This window comes from Centruroides vittatus, unplaced genomic scaffold (genome assembly GCF_030686945.1).
Source record: "Centruroides vittatus isolate TY-2023 unplaced genomic scaffold, ASM3068694v2 contig_874, whole genome shotgun sequence".
Taxonomy (NCBI): Eukaryota; Metazoa; Arthropoda; class Arachnida; order Scorpiones; family Buthidae; genus Centruroides; species Centruroides vittatus.
Window position 1 is genome coordinate 418,082 of NW_027122566.1, and position 17,158 is coordinate 435,239.

The window sequence follows — 17,158 nt, forward strand, 5'->3', positions numbered from 1 at the left end:
CTGACATCAAATCCAAATGGGTTGAAAAACCCCATTTTTGGCAAACCCCAGGAAATTTTTGGTATAGTCTGTTCAGATATGTCAGACTTCATCCCTCATCACCCAGCCACTCCATTGTGGGCCTGGCTGAACCCATAATATGCTTGCTAAAAAGTGGCACTCTTAGTGCCCACAGAGTTGGAAAAAAAGACTTGTTAGTAATCAAACTGTTTATGGTAAAATTAATGATAATTATTTAGAAAATATAGACAAAAATAAACACTGCAAACGTAGTGTTGCCTGATGATACCCATTTAACGTGGGCAGAAGCATTTGCACTTTGTGTATAATTTTATATTTAGAAAATATATTAATAACTTTAATTTTCTTCATAAAAATTTTATATTAAATATATTAGAGAGAATATAATTACAGAATAAAAGAGAATGATCTCAGTTGAAGGTATTTCTATCATTAGATATTTAAATTAAAACTAAAATTTGTGACAATCTTTGACTTTTGGAATGCGGAGTTTTTAATTATATAATAAATACCGAACCTGTTACCGGTGTAATTTGCGTGAAAAAATCTTCTTTCCACAAACGTTTTCGAGCTTTCCAAACAGCTCTTCTTCAGGTAGAGAAAAAAGTTCCGACGAAACACTTCGAAAAAAGGAACGTAGACATTTAAATAAAAAACCGAATCTAAAAATAGAACGCAGATGTTTAAACAAAAATATGGAACTCGCATATCAAACGAACATTAAGGTGGTCATGCGCATTCGTGCGCTGATGTTGCTATTTATAGATCGTTGTTTATGAGGGCCTGCCACGCTATAGAAAGATTAATCTCATCTTTCCGATTTATACATGTGGTCCGGTGGTTAGCCTTACAGATGGATATAGCTTCCCGCCATTTTAGTTGCTCCAGGTGGGGCGTAGTGTCGATGATGTCAGCTTTGTCGAACTCCGGTTCTATATCGGGATCAGATGCAAAGGTGGTTAGGGCTGTGGTGTACCGCCCGTGCCGAAGGTCCGCTTGATGTTCTTGCACTCTGGTATTTAAAGATCGCTTGGTTGAGCCGATATATACAAGGCTCTCGTTACATCTGTTATCTTTCAGCGGGATAGAGTACACGCCAGGAAGCCTGCCACGAACTGGACTGCCTTTTCCATTTCTGAGGATGTCGTAGATTGTCGGGCCTCTTCTATAGGCTATTTGTAATTGTTGTTTTCCAGCGATCTCAGCGTATATCGCTTTAACATATGGGTTAAAGGTGACTGGGAGGCGTGTACGTTCATCCTGGTCAGTGTTGGTCCTCGTACGCGTAGTGGGTGCGTATTGTGAGCGTTGAAGTCGCTCAATTAGACGGTGTGCCAGACCATGGTAACCGTGCTTGGCTGCTATCCTCTTGATATAATTCAATTCGGTGTTGAGGGCTTGCGTGGTGGACGAGTGGGAAAAGGCCCTTTTAATCAAAGTATTAAATGCTGCAGCCTTGTAGGTGAATGGGTCAGATGAACCTACCGGTATGTATATAGGGTCGGCATAAGGTTTACGGTATACCGACGTGACGATGGCGGATCCTTCTACTTTAATGTTTATATCCAAAAAATGGACCTCAGTATTGCTAGATTGTTCCATTTCCAGCGTTAGGCCGTAGGGATTATCGTTAACGGTTTGTACGAAGTTTGAGATGTCAGGTATTGTCTTCCACATGATGAGGATGTCGTCCACATACCTCCTATAGAGTAAGATGTTCGGGAGGAACAGCGGAAGTATTTTTCGTTCCAGTTGCCTAACGACCATTTCGCATAGGTCCCCAGATACTGGGCTACCCATGGGGACTCCTCTTTGTTGTTTGTAGACCTCTCCGTCGAACGCAAAGACAGAATTATAACAGATCAGATGGGCTAAGTCAATGACTTGGTGGTGTAACGCTTGATTCTTGAGTCAAATTAAGCAAAAGGTCCCTAAGGGAGCAAAAAGCTGGAGGGAGCTCCACCGACGGGTACATAGATTTAAAGTCTAGCACGGTAATATACTGCGGCGTCGAAGGCACAACCGGAAGGAGGTGGATGAGCTCAACTGGGTTATCGATGGTGTATGGGTAGTCCTTGAGGTGGGGAGAAAGTAGGTTGTGAATGGCTTTCTCCAATTTTCTTGTGGGAGCTCTGATTTTATCGACTATTGGACGTAATTGTTGGCCCATTTTGTGCGTTTTGGCAAACGCAAAAAGTCTTGGTGTGTCCGGGGAATCGACCACTACGTTGCCCAATGCAAGGCGTTTTGCCAATTTGGAGTTTGCAAATCTCTTAACTTTATTTTGTATCTTGTCCACCACGTTCTCATTCTCCTTTTCGCATTGGGTGATATTGATGTATTCCCTTAAGCCTTGACGGTAGGTGCTGCGTCTCATGAGGACTAGCGTTTTAGATTTATCTGCCCTGGTGAGAATGATCCCGTTACGTTGCATCCACTCGCTCGTGCGTCTAAGTTTATTTCTCAGCTCGGTGACCTCAGGTTGTTCTTTAGTTTTCTTCATTCTTAGTGTGGCTAACCATCTGTAGTACTCTTTTTGCGTATCCAGTAGGCTTTTTACTAGGAGTTCCAAATCTGGAATGAGGTCCTTATATCTGCTTATAGGAGGCGGAGGTGCAAAGGTCGGACCATGCTTCAATACATCTATGACGAACTTAGGAGGTTTAACATTGTCCCATACGAAGAACGGGAAGGTAGGGTGTTGTCGTCTTTCTGGTACTTGGAATCTTAGTATCCAGTTCAGTTTCTTATAGTAGCGTCTTTTTAGGTTGGCACTTAGACGCTCTTGGATGGGAATCAGCCTAGTATTCTCTCTTGCCAATACGTCAGGGCCCATAATGAATAGCGAGTTTTCGGTCTCGATTAGCTCTTTGAGTCTTGAGAAAATCTGCTTTCTGGTAGTTCGAATAGCTCTGTTGAGGCATAGTAGCCTTACCTTCTTAAGTAGAGGTTCACTACCAGGTGGGAGATGTATGCGAAAGAATGACATCGGATATAGTCCGTTCCTTTTGCATTCCGTTAGGAACTGTAGTTTAGCTCTAGCCCTAACGAGGCTTAAGAGCTTTTTACGATAAGTATTAGCCGGCATAGCTAAATGTTAAGTAAAATTACACTTCACTCTGACACCGGGGATGAAATACTAAATACCGAACCTGTTACCGGTGTAATTTGCGTGAAAAAATCTTCTTTCCACAAACGTTTTCGAGCTTTCCAAACAGCTCTTCTTCAGGTAGAGAAAAAAGTTCCGACGAAACACTTTGAAAAAAGGAACGTAGACATTTAAATAAAAAACCGAATCTAAAAATAGAACGCAGATGATCGCAGGCGATTTGCAAACTCCAAGTTGGCAAAACGCCTTGCATTGGGCAACATAATAGTCGATTCCCCGGACACACCAAGACTTTTTGCGTTTGCCAAAACGCACAAAATGGGCCAACAATTACGTCCAATAGTCGATAAAATCAGAGCTCCCACAAGAAAATTGGAGAAAGCCATTCACAACCTACTTTCTCCCCACCTCAAGGACTACCCATACACCATCGATAACCCAGTTGAGCTCATCCACCTCCTTCCGGTTGTGCCTTCGACGCCGCAGTATATTACCGTGCTAGACTTTAAATCCATGTACCCGTCGGTGGAGCTCCCTCCAGCTTTTTGCTCCCTTAGGGACCTTTTGCTTAATTTGACTCAAGAATAAGCGTTACACCACCAAGTCATTGACTTAGCCCATCTGATTTGTTATAATTCTGTCTCTGCGTTCGACGGAGAAGTCTACAAACAACAAAGAGGAGTCCCCATGGGTAGCCCAGTATCTGGGGACCTATGCGAAATGGTCGTTAGGCAACTGGAACGAAAAATACTTCCACTGTTCCTCCCGAACATCTTACTCTATAGGAGGTATGTGGACGACATCCTCATCATGTGGAAGACAATACCTGACATCTCAAACTTCGTACAAACCGTTAACGATAATCCCTACGGCCTAACGCTGGAAATGGAACAATCTAGCAATACTGAGGTCCATTTTTTGGATATAAACATTAGAATAGAAGGATCCGCCATCGTCACGTCGGTATACCGTAAACCTTATGCCGACCCTATATACATACCGGTAGGTTCATCTGACCCATTCACCTACAAGGCTGCAGCATTTAATACTTTGATTAAAAGGGCCTTTTCCCACTCGTCCACCACGCAAGCCCTCAACACCGAATTGAATTATATCAAGAGGATAGCAGCCAAGCACGGTTACCATGGTCTGGCACACCGTCTAATTGAGCGACTTCAACGCTCACAATACGCACCCACTACGCGTACGAGGACCAACACTGACCAGGATGAACGTACACGCCTCCCAGTCACCTTTAACCCATATGTTAAAGCGATATACGCTGAGATCGCTGGAAAACAACAATTACAAATAGCCTATAGAAGAGGCCCGACAATCTACGACATCCTCAGAAATGGAAAAGGCAGTCCAGTTCGTGGCAGGCTTCCTGGCGTGTACTCTATCCCGCTGAAAGATAACAGATGTAACGAGAGCCTTGTATATATCGGCTCAACCAAGCGATCTTTAAATACCAGAGTGCAAGAACATCAAGCGAACCTTCGGCACGGGCGGTACACCACAGCCCTAACCACCTTTGCATCTGATCCCGATATAGAACCGGAGTTCGACAAAGCTGACATCATCGACACTACGCCCCACCTGGAGCAACTAAAATGGCGGGAAGCTATATCCATCTGTAAGGCTAACCACCGGACCACATGTATAAATCGGAAGGATGAGATTAATCTTTCTATAGCGTGGCAGGCCCTCATAAACAACGATCTATAAATAGCAACATCAGCGCACGAATGCGCATGACCACCTTAATGTTCGTTTGATATGCAAGTTCCATATTTTTGTTTAAACATCTGCGTTCTATTTTTAGATTCGGTTTTTTATTTAAATGTCTACGTTCCTTTTTTCGAAGTGTTTCGTCGGAACTTTTTTCTCTACCTGAAGAAGAGCTGTTTGGAAAGCTTGAAAACGTTTGTGGAAAGAAGATTTTTTCACGCAAATTACACCGGTAACAGGTTCGGTATTTAGTATTTCATCCCCGGTGTCAGAGTGAAGTGTAATTTTAATTATAGAAATTAAAGAGGTGTCCTTACCTCTTATTCCTTGTGCCATTCAGACTTTAATTTGAAAATGAGCTAAAATTAATTCTCATGTTATGAAATAGAAATACTAAATAATTGCAAAAAAAAATTTGGTAGCCATTTAGACAAAAAAAAAATCTAATAGCTTTGAAGAGTTATTTAGGAATAATAATAAATTAACTTGTTTTTATCTTCACGACTAGGTGAATAGATGTAGAAATGCCCTGTGTCTATCTATGCACCTAGTCGTGAAGATAAAAACAGATAAAAGAAGATATGGTCTCAGAATACACGGAATTAACTTGTATCATCTTGTACTGTATTTATACTATATAACATGCAACTTTTGTCCAAAGAAAAGGCTCAAAAAATCATTCTGTGTTTTATTTGTGAAATTGTGATCTCTCATAGGACAATCAATTCCTCCAATTGCATATAATCTTTCTATGAAATGCCATAAAAATCTGTGGTGAGCCCATGAATTATAAGGTCTTTTTCTGGTTTTTCTTGTTTTCATCATTTCTACCTATGTGTGTTATCTCCCTAACATTGAACATCAGTATATTATTTTATAAAGTTTTAATAATTTTTTTAATAATCATTATTTGTAATGCAAAAAAATCCCTGACCAATCTTATTTTGTTTTATAACATTTAAATATTTATATATTTAATATTTTAATATGGTCTAAAATGTATGTTTAGTCAATTAAATTTCCATTTTTGCTAGAATTTTAAGATGTTTGATGTTTGTTTTCATTTCTTCTAGTTTTTTTTTCAGTTATATGCAGACATTTGCTGACTAAACGTGCATTTATTCAGAAAAACTGTTCTTTGAAAAAAGAAAAATTTGTTTGTTTGTTTCAATAAACTGAAGAATTGGTCTAAGAATACTTTACAGTAAATATGGTTTATACTCTTGAATGACTGTTGAAATTTGAATATGGTTATTCAGTTTATGAATAGTGTTACATTATTCCATTTTGTGATATCCTAAGAATGGCAGCAACGATGCCAGAAATGTTACCTTTAATAGTTTGCTGGCTAACTATTTTTGTGTCATAACCAGATTAAAGCACCAGCTTATAAAATACTTTGTATTTAATGTATTTAATTTCATTTTTTGATCTTTGTATACTTTATTTTTTCACTTAACCTTACATTTCTCTCAGCAGAATAGTGAAAAAATTAATGCAAATACTTTTGATTCTTGTATTTAGAAAGTGTTTGTTTATGTTAATTTTTTCACCATTCTGCCGGGAGAAATATGAGATTAGTATGTTTGTTATTTTATTTACTTGCAGGTTTGTGGAAGAGAAAAACATTTAAGTTTCTTTTATATTTATTATTATTTAAATGTTTTCTTTTTATGTTGAATTTGTGTAATTCTAAGATTAACTATTAAGATTCAGCATATGTAGTTAGTTGAGATTATAATGTGTTTGTGTATATATATATATATATATATATATATATATATATATATATATTCTCATCTGATATATTATTTAAATTTAATTTAAAAAATTTAGTCATTACAAATGGTAGAAGTAATCATTTTTTAATCATCTTTGACAATTTACTTAATACCTTGTTAATGAATCATTCCAATTAAATTGTTTGGAATTTAAAAACAAAAATTAAAATTTTGAAATACTGTAATGATTTTTTTTAATATTTTGAGATTAGTCACTTACCAGTACTATATTTTAATTATTTAAACATTTTACTTGTATATTCAGTTTTGATTTTTAATTTTGCTTTTGTTATCATATAGTTTTTTTGTGTGTCGATAATACTTTACTGTATAATAAAGTTGTTTCTCTAATAAAACATGTCTAAAACAAACTATAATCTTAATATAAAAAAAACAAAAGTGAATGTTTTTCACAATTCAACCACTGACAGTTTTCCTATTCTGTTAAGATAATAGCAGTGTATTTAAAATGAAAAATTAATTTTATAACTTAGAATTTGAAATATTAATTAATATTTAATGTGGTTTTGAGTTTTTTTTTATATCAACTGGTTAATTTTTATATTTATATTATGAATTGAGATAAAGAAATAAAAATAGAAAAGTTTCTTCATTTTAATTCTTAGTCTTTAAATTTGGATTTTTTATGTATCAGATAAACTGAAAACACCAGTTTAGAAAAACTGGTGTTTTCAGTTAAATATGAATTATTACTAAATTGTAAATGATTTTAAGTATATATATATATAATGAAACTATTCCTATGTTGTTTCATTAATTTCATGCCCATTTAAAAAACATTCAGTTTTATTTTTGTATATTTAATAAATCATTTATGTTTAAATTTTCAATCTAACTTTTTTCTTTATTCTTAATTCAAAACTGTTTTTACCATTAAAAATAATTTCTTTGTTGTTGATTTATTTAAAACAGAGGGATTTAGTTATAACATTTTATTTTGTATACATAGAATTTTTTTTTTTACGATGATGTATAAGAATTCAGTAGTAATAGATTCTGTTATTTTTGGATAAAAACAAAACTCATAAAAATTGCATATTGTTGCTCTTATTATTTTAATGCAGATATATTAATTGATTTGTTAAGGGTAACAAATATCACTAATTATGATTATATGGACATTTAACAGAATCTTTTAAAGCAGAAATTATTTCTTGTTTTTAATTTTTTCAAAACAAATTGTCCAAATATATAATAATTGAATATTTTTCTACAACTTTTTAATCTAGTTTGAAAATGAAAATGATGCCTAAATGAGTATATTTTGAATCATATATTATATACATAAAAGGAATTAGTTTTTATATATTTTTTTTCAGATTTTGTGAGGAAATAAGTCACATGTATGAAGTGATATATTCTAATAAGAAATTTTTTTTATTTTTAGTTTCCTGGATGATTTGGATAGATTGGGCAAAAAGGATTATATGCCAACAGAACAAGATATTTTGAGAACAAGAGTTAAAACCACAGGAATTGTAGAGGTTCATTTTTCATTTAAAAATTTAAATTTCAAGTAAGTGTGATCGGAAAATAATTATTAATTTTTATTGTTTTTTATATAAATATATTAGATATTTGAATTATTATGTATTTTGAATTTGTATTTTTGACTACATTTATAACTGAAACAAATCAAAATGTATACAATATTTAATCATTATTAATTCGTATCAATAATGATGAAATACAATATTTCATCATTATGATATGAATTATTTTTGAATTATTGTATGAATGGTATTATGTTTAATTGATGCAAATTATAAGCCAAGTTTTTTTTTTAATTCAAATAACACTTTATTGTATAGGCAATAGCCTGTTACTGGGGGAGTTACATACTTTATATAGCTTTCTATAGTATTATTGGTTTTTTCTAATTATTTATAAAGTTTACAGCATAATTATAAATATTAACTATAAATTGCGTTGTTGCATTGTGAAATTGGTTATACATCGCGTCTTCTGATTCGCACTTCTTTAAACTCGATAAATCCCATTTCTTTCTTAGCTCTTGGCTCTTCTCGCATTCACAAAACAGAATACTTTGAAAAGATCTTATTGCACCTAGGACATAGATTATCGGAGTAAACGAATAACTTATTATTTATCATTAATATTTCTTTGTTCAGGCGTAATTGAATAAAAAATTGCTTCATTCCAAAGGGTAGGTTCGAAAGTATATAGTTATTGATGTTTGGAAAATCTAATAGCACGCTATACCAGCTTGGTGTTGAACGTGAACGAATATTTTCTACGTCATGTGACAATAGAATGTCAAGGATGTTCCGAGTTAGCTGACCACATAGTTCCTCACTTAAGTCTGGAGAGTAAATAAACAGAACTATTGAGAACCCAAAGCTGTTGATCACCTTTGAAAGTTGGGCTACCCAATTCCTCTTAGAATATTTCTGTACGGATTTCTTATATAGCTGTTGAAGCAGGTTGTATGAGATTTCACCCCTATCTCTTAACTTCATTAATAATTTTATACTTCACTTGATATATAAAGCCGTAGGACTATATCTGTTTACTTCCAACCTTAATGCACTCCCTGGAATATTGTACTCTAGACATTATAAGCCAAGTTAAATTATTACAAAAGTTCAATCTAAAATTTAATTTAAATGTTTTGAAAACACTTATTACATTTAATTTAATGTAAAAGATATTATTAAATCATTCAATTTAAAATTATATTAAATAGCTGTTTATATCATTAAAATTTTAAAGAGAAGTATAAAAATGTTTAATTTCGTAGTTGCCATTACTAAGTTTAGAATAAAATATTTACTTAAAACCCATGTAGGCCAGTAAATTTTTGAATGTGGTTAAAAATTGTGTTTTTTGTAATTAAAAAATTTTTTCCCCCATACTTTTTCTAATTTTCCACTTGACTTGCTTCTAATAGTTAAATAAAAATTTTAATATTTAAATTCTGTAAATTAATCTATGACAGTTATGACAGCTGCTAAGGTGGCTAATGTTATGCAATAAAAGCTTGACAGTTCCAAACTTCGAGCAATTTGCAAAATGGTAAAATTTGCTGGAAATGACATCATGTCTGATGTGTTAGTTGCAGAGCGAATAACATGTCAGAAATTTGCAAGTATTTTGCAAATATTAGGTTTATTCCAACACAAGTCCCTAACTGGTTTAAAACTAGCATGTGCATAATTCAGTTCTTGGCTGTAAAATGACATTGTGCATGCCTCATATGGTTTCCTACAATGTGCATGCCTCTTAGACAGCTGACCTGATATATAAAAGAAAAAAATATGGGTTGTCTTATTTTTTCCTCTATATCAGTGATTCCCAAACTGTTTCAAGCCATTGCCCTTTAGTTCTGTAAAGTTATACCCAGTGCCCCCAACCATACCCCAACATCCCTTAACTCATTTTCTCTTGTATGAGAAAGGCTTGGAAATATTTCTAGGAAAAGTTTTCTATGAACTTTACTCTTTGTCTCCTTATAAAACATCGTTCAAAACATCTGGAAACCATTAAACACAATGCTTCGTCTTACCCATTTTAACAGAGGAAAGAGAATGATTGTCAGTGAACCCAACCTATGCCTATAGTCACTGTTTAATACCCTGCCTCCAGCACCCCCTAGATTTACTCACCACCTACAGGAGATGGCAGTGCCCACTTTGGGAACCCCTGCTCTATAAAACGATATATCTTTTATTAAAACATAAGACTGACATGAAAAAAACCTTCCCTTGTAAATACAGTAGAGCATCGATTATCCGACTTAATTGGGGACTGGGGTTGGTCGGATAACTGAACCCCAGTCCCCAATTAAGTCAGATAACCGAAAAGTATGAAAAAATACATTATTAGTATAGTGTATTAGGCCTGGTTTAAATACTAGCCTCCCTTTCATGGTCAAGCCAGTGCTGCCAGCTAAAACATGCAAAAATTTAACAAACATAATATTAAAGTAGCCAAGACATAACCAAATATTATAGCGCCACATTACTAATGGACATTTGGATTTGCCGACTAGAACGTGGTTGGTTAATCGGGGATTGGATAATCGATGCTCTACTGTAATTTGAATTAGAGTTTAGACAGTTAAGCTGTCTTCTCGTGGTAAATTTAATAAATAAAAATAATTTTAATTCAAAATGAAAGTTGATCAGGTCAAAAATTTTTAAAAATACTGGATTTTTAACATAGAATATCTTTAAATATGTGTAAAATTGTTTTTAACAGAAAATCAAACATGATTTTCTGTTTAAAAACAATTTTGTGTATATATATATATATATATATACACTAGCAGATGAGTCCAGCGTTGCTCAGACAAAAAGTAACAAAAGCAAAGATTAAGGTTATTATGTTATAGCCGATCTTACCCGTTTTCACCGAGTGCAAGAATTAGGTCCTCCCTCTTCCGAGACTAATTAGAAAATTTTTAGATATCTGCTTACCATACCGGGATAAGGATAATTAAGACTCACTGCAACCACTAACTGGTGCATAGTACCACTAAATGATGAATAATAAATGTTTTCAAACTCTTTGTGAATTCTTCAGGTTTATTAAATTCAAAAACTATGCTGGATCTTCCAGAATCATTTATAAATATAAATTTGAGCATAAAATCAAACATTAAGATGAAGAATTCGAATATGCGCATGCACTCCCCATGTCAACTTTATATACGATGGAACACTAAATATCGTTGAGAATTTTTAGAAGGATCTAAAAATATGTTTGATTTCCTGCATAAATGCAAAAAAAAGCATCTAAAATAGTACAGTAGAAGCCAAGTTCTTTACGGTAAGCTTTAATCCTGTCCCTCTCCCCGTGGGGGAATTTCGAAAAATTCCTAAGACCTTTAGGTAAGTACCTTTAGGTAACAATACACACATTAACATAATGTCTTATTTTTTTAAAGTTGAATTTATTTTTGCAAAAACAAATACATAACAAAAAAATACTCACAAACACACTCAACTAGAAAAGTTACAGCTTTAAAAAATACATAATAGTCAAATTTTATATTTTAGATTTATCAGAATATTTATCAGATTTATTGACCTGCTCAAGAAATATTTTCTATTTTGATATTTGGACATAAAACTCAGCACAAGAAATCCTTAAATGAGTCTTTAAATGGTTAAAAGCATTCATTGTCTCAATTTTAGTCTGTTTTTTTTGTCTGTCTACAGTGCACTTATTAATGAAAAAACACATTCAACTACTGCATTGGATCCTGGCAGTGCCAAATAAAAACTAACTAGGCATTTTAGATTCTCGACATTTATATCTTGCTTTGTAAAATGAGCAAATATATCACATCATTTTTCACTGATACTTTGATCTTTCAGTTCACTCCACACTCCAAATTTCCTTTCACAATATTTTTTCACACATGCAAATTCATCAAATAAGTCCTCTTCATTCACAGTAAAATTTGGTGACTCTTCATGTAGCTTTCTTGTGTATTCTTTCAAGTCATAGGCCTCTTTCTCTTCAAATTGGCTGGAAAGGCATGAGAAATGGTGTGCACCACTCCTGAATGTACTCAATGCAAGTGTCATAGAAATCTACTGCATAACTTTCAAATTTTTCAACTGTTATGTGATCTTTTTCTAATTCTTGCAACTGATTTCTCACAGTAGTAATAAAAAACTTTTCTGACTTCCTGCAATTTAACTTTTTCACAAGTTTGTTTACTTCATCCTTCACTTCAATTACTGTTATTTCTTGCTTTTCAACGTATTTGATTGTATCAGAAAAGGTTTTAACTGGCTAGCAAGGAAATGTAGAAGTATAAATGAAAGTGGATTATCAAAGAAATTTTTTAGACTGATAAGACATTTGTCAATTGAAAGAAAATATGACTTCAGTGCTGGAAGGTCAATAACTCTCTGGATCATCCATCAACCATAAAGACAGCAGTTCCCTGGCCCAGGTTTGGAGTACCTTCTTTGACATTCAAAAAATTATACTGCAAGACCACACATGTCACTGGCAAACCAACCAATCAGAACTTGAAACTGCTGAGTTTTAAAGATTCCAACACAGGTGTTCTACTTCACAAAAATAAAAATATTTTTTTACAAGTGCTCTACAATTAAAAAACTACAGAATCTGAAGCTGGTGGCTTAAGACCACTGGAAGTATTTGTTCAAACTAAACATTTTACTTTGGTGCTGGAGTTTTGATGTTTATTTTCTCCTGTTCTAGTAGTAGTATTTAAAGTTTTTGTCAAATTGATGTTTGTCCTAGTTTTTGCATCCATCCTCATTTTCAAAGAGCATATGGATGTTCTCATCCTTGGTAGCTTAATATTTCAGAGGCTTCAAAGAGACATTCACCAATAAAGGTAAAGAAATTGAATGGTGGTTGGATGGCTGTCTCCTCTATTAGAACATTTCAAATTTAGAATCTTGACCTACATTCAATAAGCAATATTGAATGTTGGCCGAGATTGCTTATAACCTGAAGCAGGCCTCTGAAAGTGGCTTGGAAAATGTGGTGACAAATTTTCATTGGTGGAAATGTGAGAAAAGTATGTTGTTCTTAGATGTCTCCTCCTCTGCTTTAGCAGATCACACTAAAGAATCACTAGAGAGAAAACAACAATAATAAATAAATAAATATGGTATTACTGGGTAAAATGAAAAATTAAACTTACTCAGTTCCAGTAAGCCTTGGTTGAATACCAGTACACAGTTAGATTTGTGGCAGTTCCTACTATTTACAAAGAGCAACTTTGTTGCATTCAAAATGCTGTGGAATGTCACTGCACTTTGATGCAGTTTGCTTACTTAAGGTCATTACACACTAGACAATTTCTCATTTGGGAGACACGTCTCTGAGCAACAATAACCAGTTGAAATTCGATGATGTTTGGGCACACAAGGAGACACGTTGCCTGATTTGTACTAGAGAGAAAGCATAGATGCTAGTGACATGCTTATAATAGCATACAGAGAAGTTTTATATACTGTATTATAAAATATGCATACCAGAAAGAACAGATCATTGTGGCATGAGATTGGGTACAAAATCAGCATATTCATGGAAGCTGTAGACTTCTATGGAAATTGAGAGCCACTATTTTCACTAATGGCAGAAAAACGTTTCTTTGAGTACCTTTTCTTGATATTCTTTAATAGTGTGGTTATAAATTGGTTCATGGGATAATTAATGAAATTAAACATTGTCTTTTATCATCTACAAGCAAGTATTCCCCGTTTTCATTTTTCTATTGTAAACAAGAGCTATACTCACATACATACATGAGTTTATTGGTTATAACAAATGACAGGGAAACTTTGTTTCCTAAAAGTTAAAGCAGTTTCACTTCCCAGTGACTACTTGCCCATTGTCCAGGAGACATGTTGTCCAGCAACATGTCACAAAAATCACCTAGTGTGTCACAGCCTTCAGAAAGCATTTCTTTTGTCATCAGTTGCCAATAAATTGTTGACATAGTCCTCCCAAGAATCCAACCACTTAGCATTTTTTACTGGGACGGTAATTAGTCCAACTATGTTTGTGGTTCAGAATATTGGAAAGTAAAGAACTGATTAGGACTATGCAGATATCAAAGATAAGAATACTTAGGTGGATGAATGGGATAACATTAATCAAACATGTCTGATTATATCTTTTACAGATAGTCTAGATATTGTCTAGGTATTAATAGTCTAGGTATTGCATGCATGAAACTTAACAGAACAGTTGAGTTTCTCTGGTGTCATTACTTGCAGGCATCAGTAATGAAGCAGTTATTCTCTATGCATAAAAGTAGAAAGGTAAACTAGAAAGTTTGACATCATTAACAATAAGGTGACCAACTTTTTTACAATGAAAGGGAGGACACAAATAAATTGAAGGAAAAAATATTATAAATAAAAGAAACATTTTATTCATTGCAACAATAATACACTATAATAGTCTCTACGCATGTGTATGTGCCATGTTGTGTTTCTGTAAGGAGTAAATGAAGCCACTTGCGTGCAGCACACTCTCTCGAGGTCTTCCATGCGAGTGCGTGCATCTCATAATTGCATCTAATCACACTGTACCGAGCCTTGATGAAACATCATGTCAAATACAAACATGTCACGTCACGTCACACACATGGATCGGCTCGGCATCTACCAAATATGGAGATTTACAGATTAGTTTTCAAATATTGAAAAGGAGGACATGTAGGAGGACAGTTTTCGAGGGAGGACAGACCTTACAAAAGAAGGACTGTCCTCCCTAAAAGGAGGACGATTGGTTACCTTATTAACAAATGCTGTTCCATTAAATCAACAGTACTCTCATTGTACTGATATTTAAACCAATAAGATGGCAGCTTTCAAGAAAGAAATCTTTTTTGTAATTGGATAGTGTAAAGTTTTATTTATGAAGATTTCAACATGCTATAGAGGAAAGTCACACAACAAAAATTTATAAATCTGGAAGTAGAAATATGAATGAACACACTATATACTGGATGTAAACTATAAATATCACTTACAAAACTAAAAATCCAGTTTGTAGAATGAAACATTAAAGGAAAATAAGTGTTTTCAATTGCCTTAAGCAATCTCTTTAGGTTAAAAGAATGGATTCAGAATGGAACAAGAGATGGAATGTTATAATTTAAAATATAAAAAGAAAAACTGATTGGCAGTCGGCAGTTATGTAATATGTAAATCAGGCTATTTCTCTGTGATTGTTTTTAATTAATTTCTAAATAATTCGTCAATATATTATGTATATGTATACCAAGCAGTTGTGGTTACATCAAGATATAAAAATAATTATAAATTTCAAATAACACTTTCCAGTGTTTTGTTTTGTGAGCTGGAGTTTTGGTTTTGTAAGTGATATTTAGAAATATTAATGGATTGCAGAAGTAAAGCTTAATATTAGAATTGAGAATAAATATTCTAACTCAAAATCACTTTGATTTACTTTGTAACAGTTAAAATCATTATCTTTTACTATATACATATATATCATTTTTAAACAAAATTAGTTGTAATTATAAAAATTCTTTATAAGAGTCTTTTCTCTCTGATTTTTTTCTTAATTATAAAAGTAATTAAGTTAAGCCTACATTTTAGTTAATTACACTTTCTCTAGTTTAGCAAGTACTTAACCTTGAACATTGCTTAGTGATTGATTATTAGATTTTGTAATTATTAATGTTTAAGTAATTATATTACTGCTAGATTAATTTTATTACAGTCTCTAAACATTTTTGTTCAAAGAAACTTTGTCTCACTAAAATATCTACTAGAATATGCAGAGAAATTTTTAAATTTTAACATGCATAGAGGACAAACTAAAAAGTTTTACTCTGTCATCACCTTGAAGTACCTTAAAAATTTATCAATGCCTTTCCTAACCATATGATGTCATGTGATCAGTAAAAATGTTTATGCTTTCCAAATTAATGGTAAATGATGCCATACACTAACTTTGCAATTGTTCTGATCAGTAAATGTTTTATGCATGTGGTCCATAAGTGATAAATTAAAAGAAAGAAAAGGTATTGTTGGTTAGGTCTTATTATAAGAAGAGATGAAACACAATTAGTAAAGATAAATTCAATATCAGTCTTCCTAATTAAGAGAGGTAGAAGTGTTGTAAAGAAAGTGAGTTAGGAGTAGACATGATACTAGCTAGAAGTAGGAAAGATTAGAAAAATAGATTAACAAAATTTGACCCTGCTTAAGCAAAACAAGATGATGATGATGGACCAATACAGTTAGTACACAGTTTGTATTATATTTATGAGGAAGAAACATAGTCATTGTTCAAATAATTTTATTTATTTATCAACAGGACTTACACAATAGGATAAGTCTTATTAAGAGTTTAGATCTCCTTCCCATATAACAATAAAACCTGTAAAAAATACACAAAAAGAGCTTAAAAGATACGATAAAAACAATATTCCCATCAAATTAATTAAATATGGATATACTATGTTTTGACGATATAAAATAATACACAAATATTTGATAATATTAATTAACTTCTTCTTTTCACTTGGTATGAAAAGAAGTTAATCTTCTACTTGTATGGTGAAGTTGATAATGCATGACTGGTTTTTACTTAATCCACTTGAATGAACAAACATTTTGTCAAATATTTGGGAAAATTCAGAAATATGGTGGAAGTAGATAGAATCAGGATTAAATCCTTCATTCCTGTATCAGTTTCTTTGGTCCCATTTTTCACTAAAAAGTGTATACGTTACATGTGATCAACAACTATTTTTGAAATGGAGATCATAGATGTTGTCTTTTATAGATAAAATTTTGCATTCTCTTGGAATTCAATCATACCCATGTTTCCAAGAACCTTGTCTAAACTTTAAAAAGTGCTTTTTTTTAATTTATAGTCTAGTTTTACTACATTTGTAGTGTTTACTTTGACATCCTGGGACAACATACAAAGTCATGACCCATCCATCAATTTATGAAACTTTAAACAATATTTACATATAAAATAAAAAATAACA

The 17,158-nt window shown here is 33.2% G+C and overlaps 1 protein-coding gene across 1 annotated transcript in view; it reads left to right on the top strand.

The window, feature by feature from the left end:
- LOC136982891 (guanine nucleotide-binding protein G(o) subunit alpha-like) overlaps positions 1–17,158 on the top strand; it is a 102,275-nt gene that overhangs the window by 65,463 nt on the left and 19,654 nt on the right. The window contains exon 5 of the mRNA XM_067279448.1: positions 8,051–8,179. Coding sequence (XP_067135549.1) covers positions 8,051–8,179 — 129 coding nt within the window. The remainder of the gene's footprint in view (positions 1–8,050; positions 8,180–17,158) is intronic.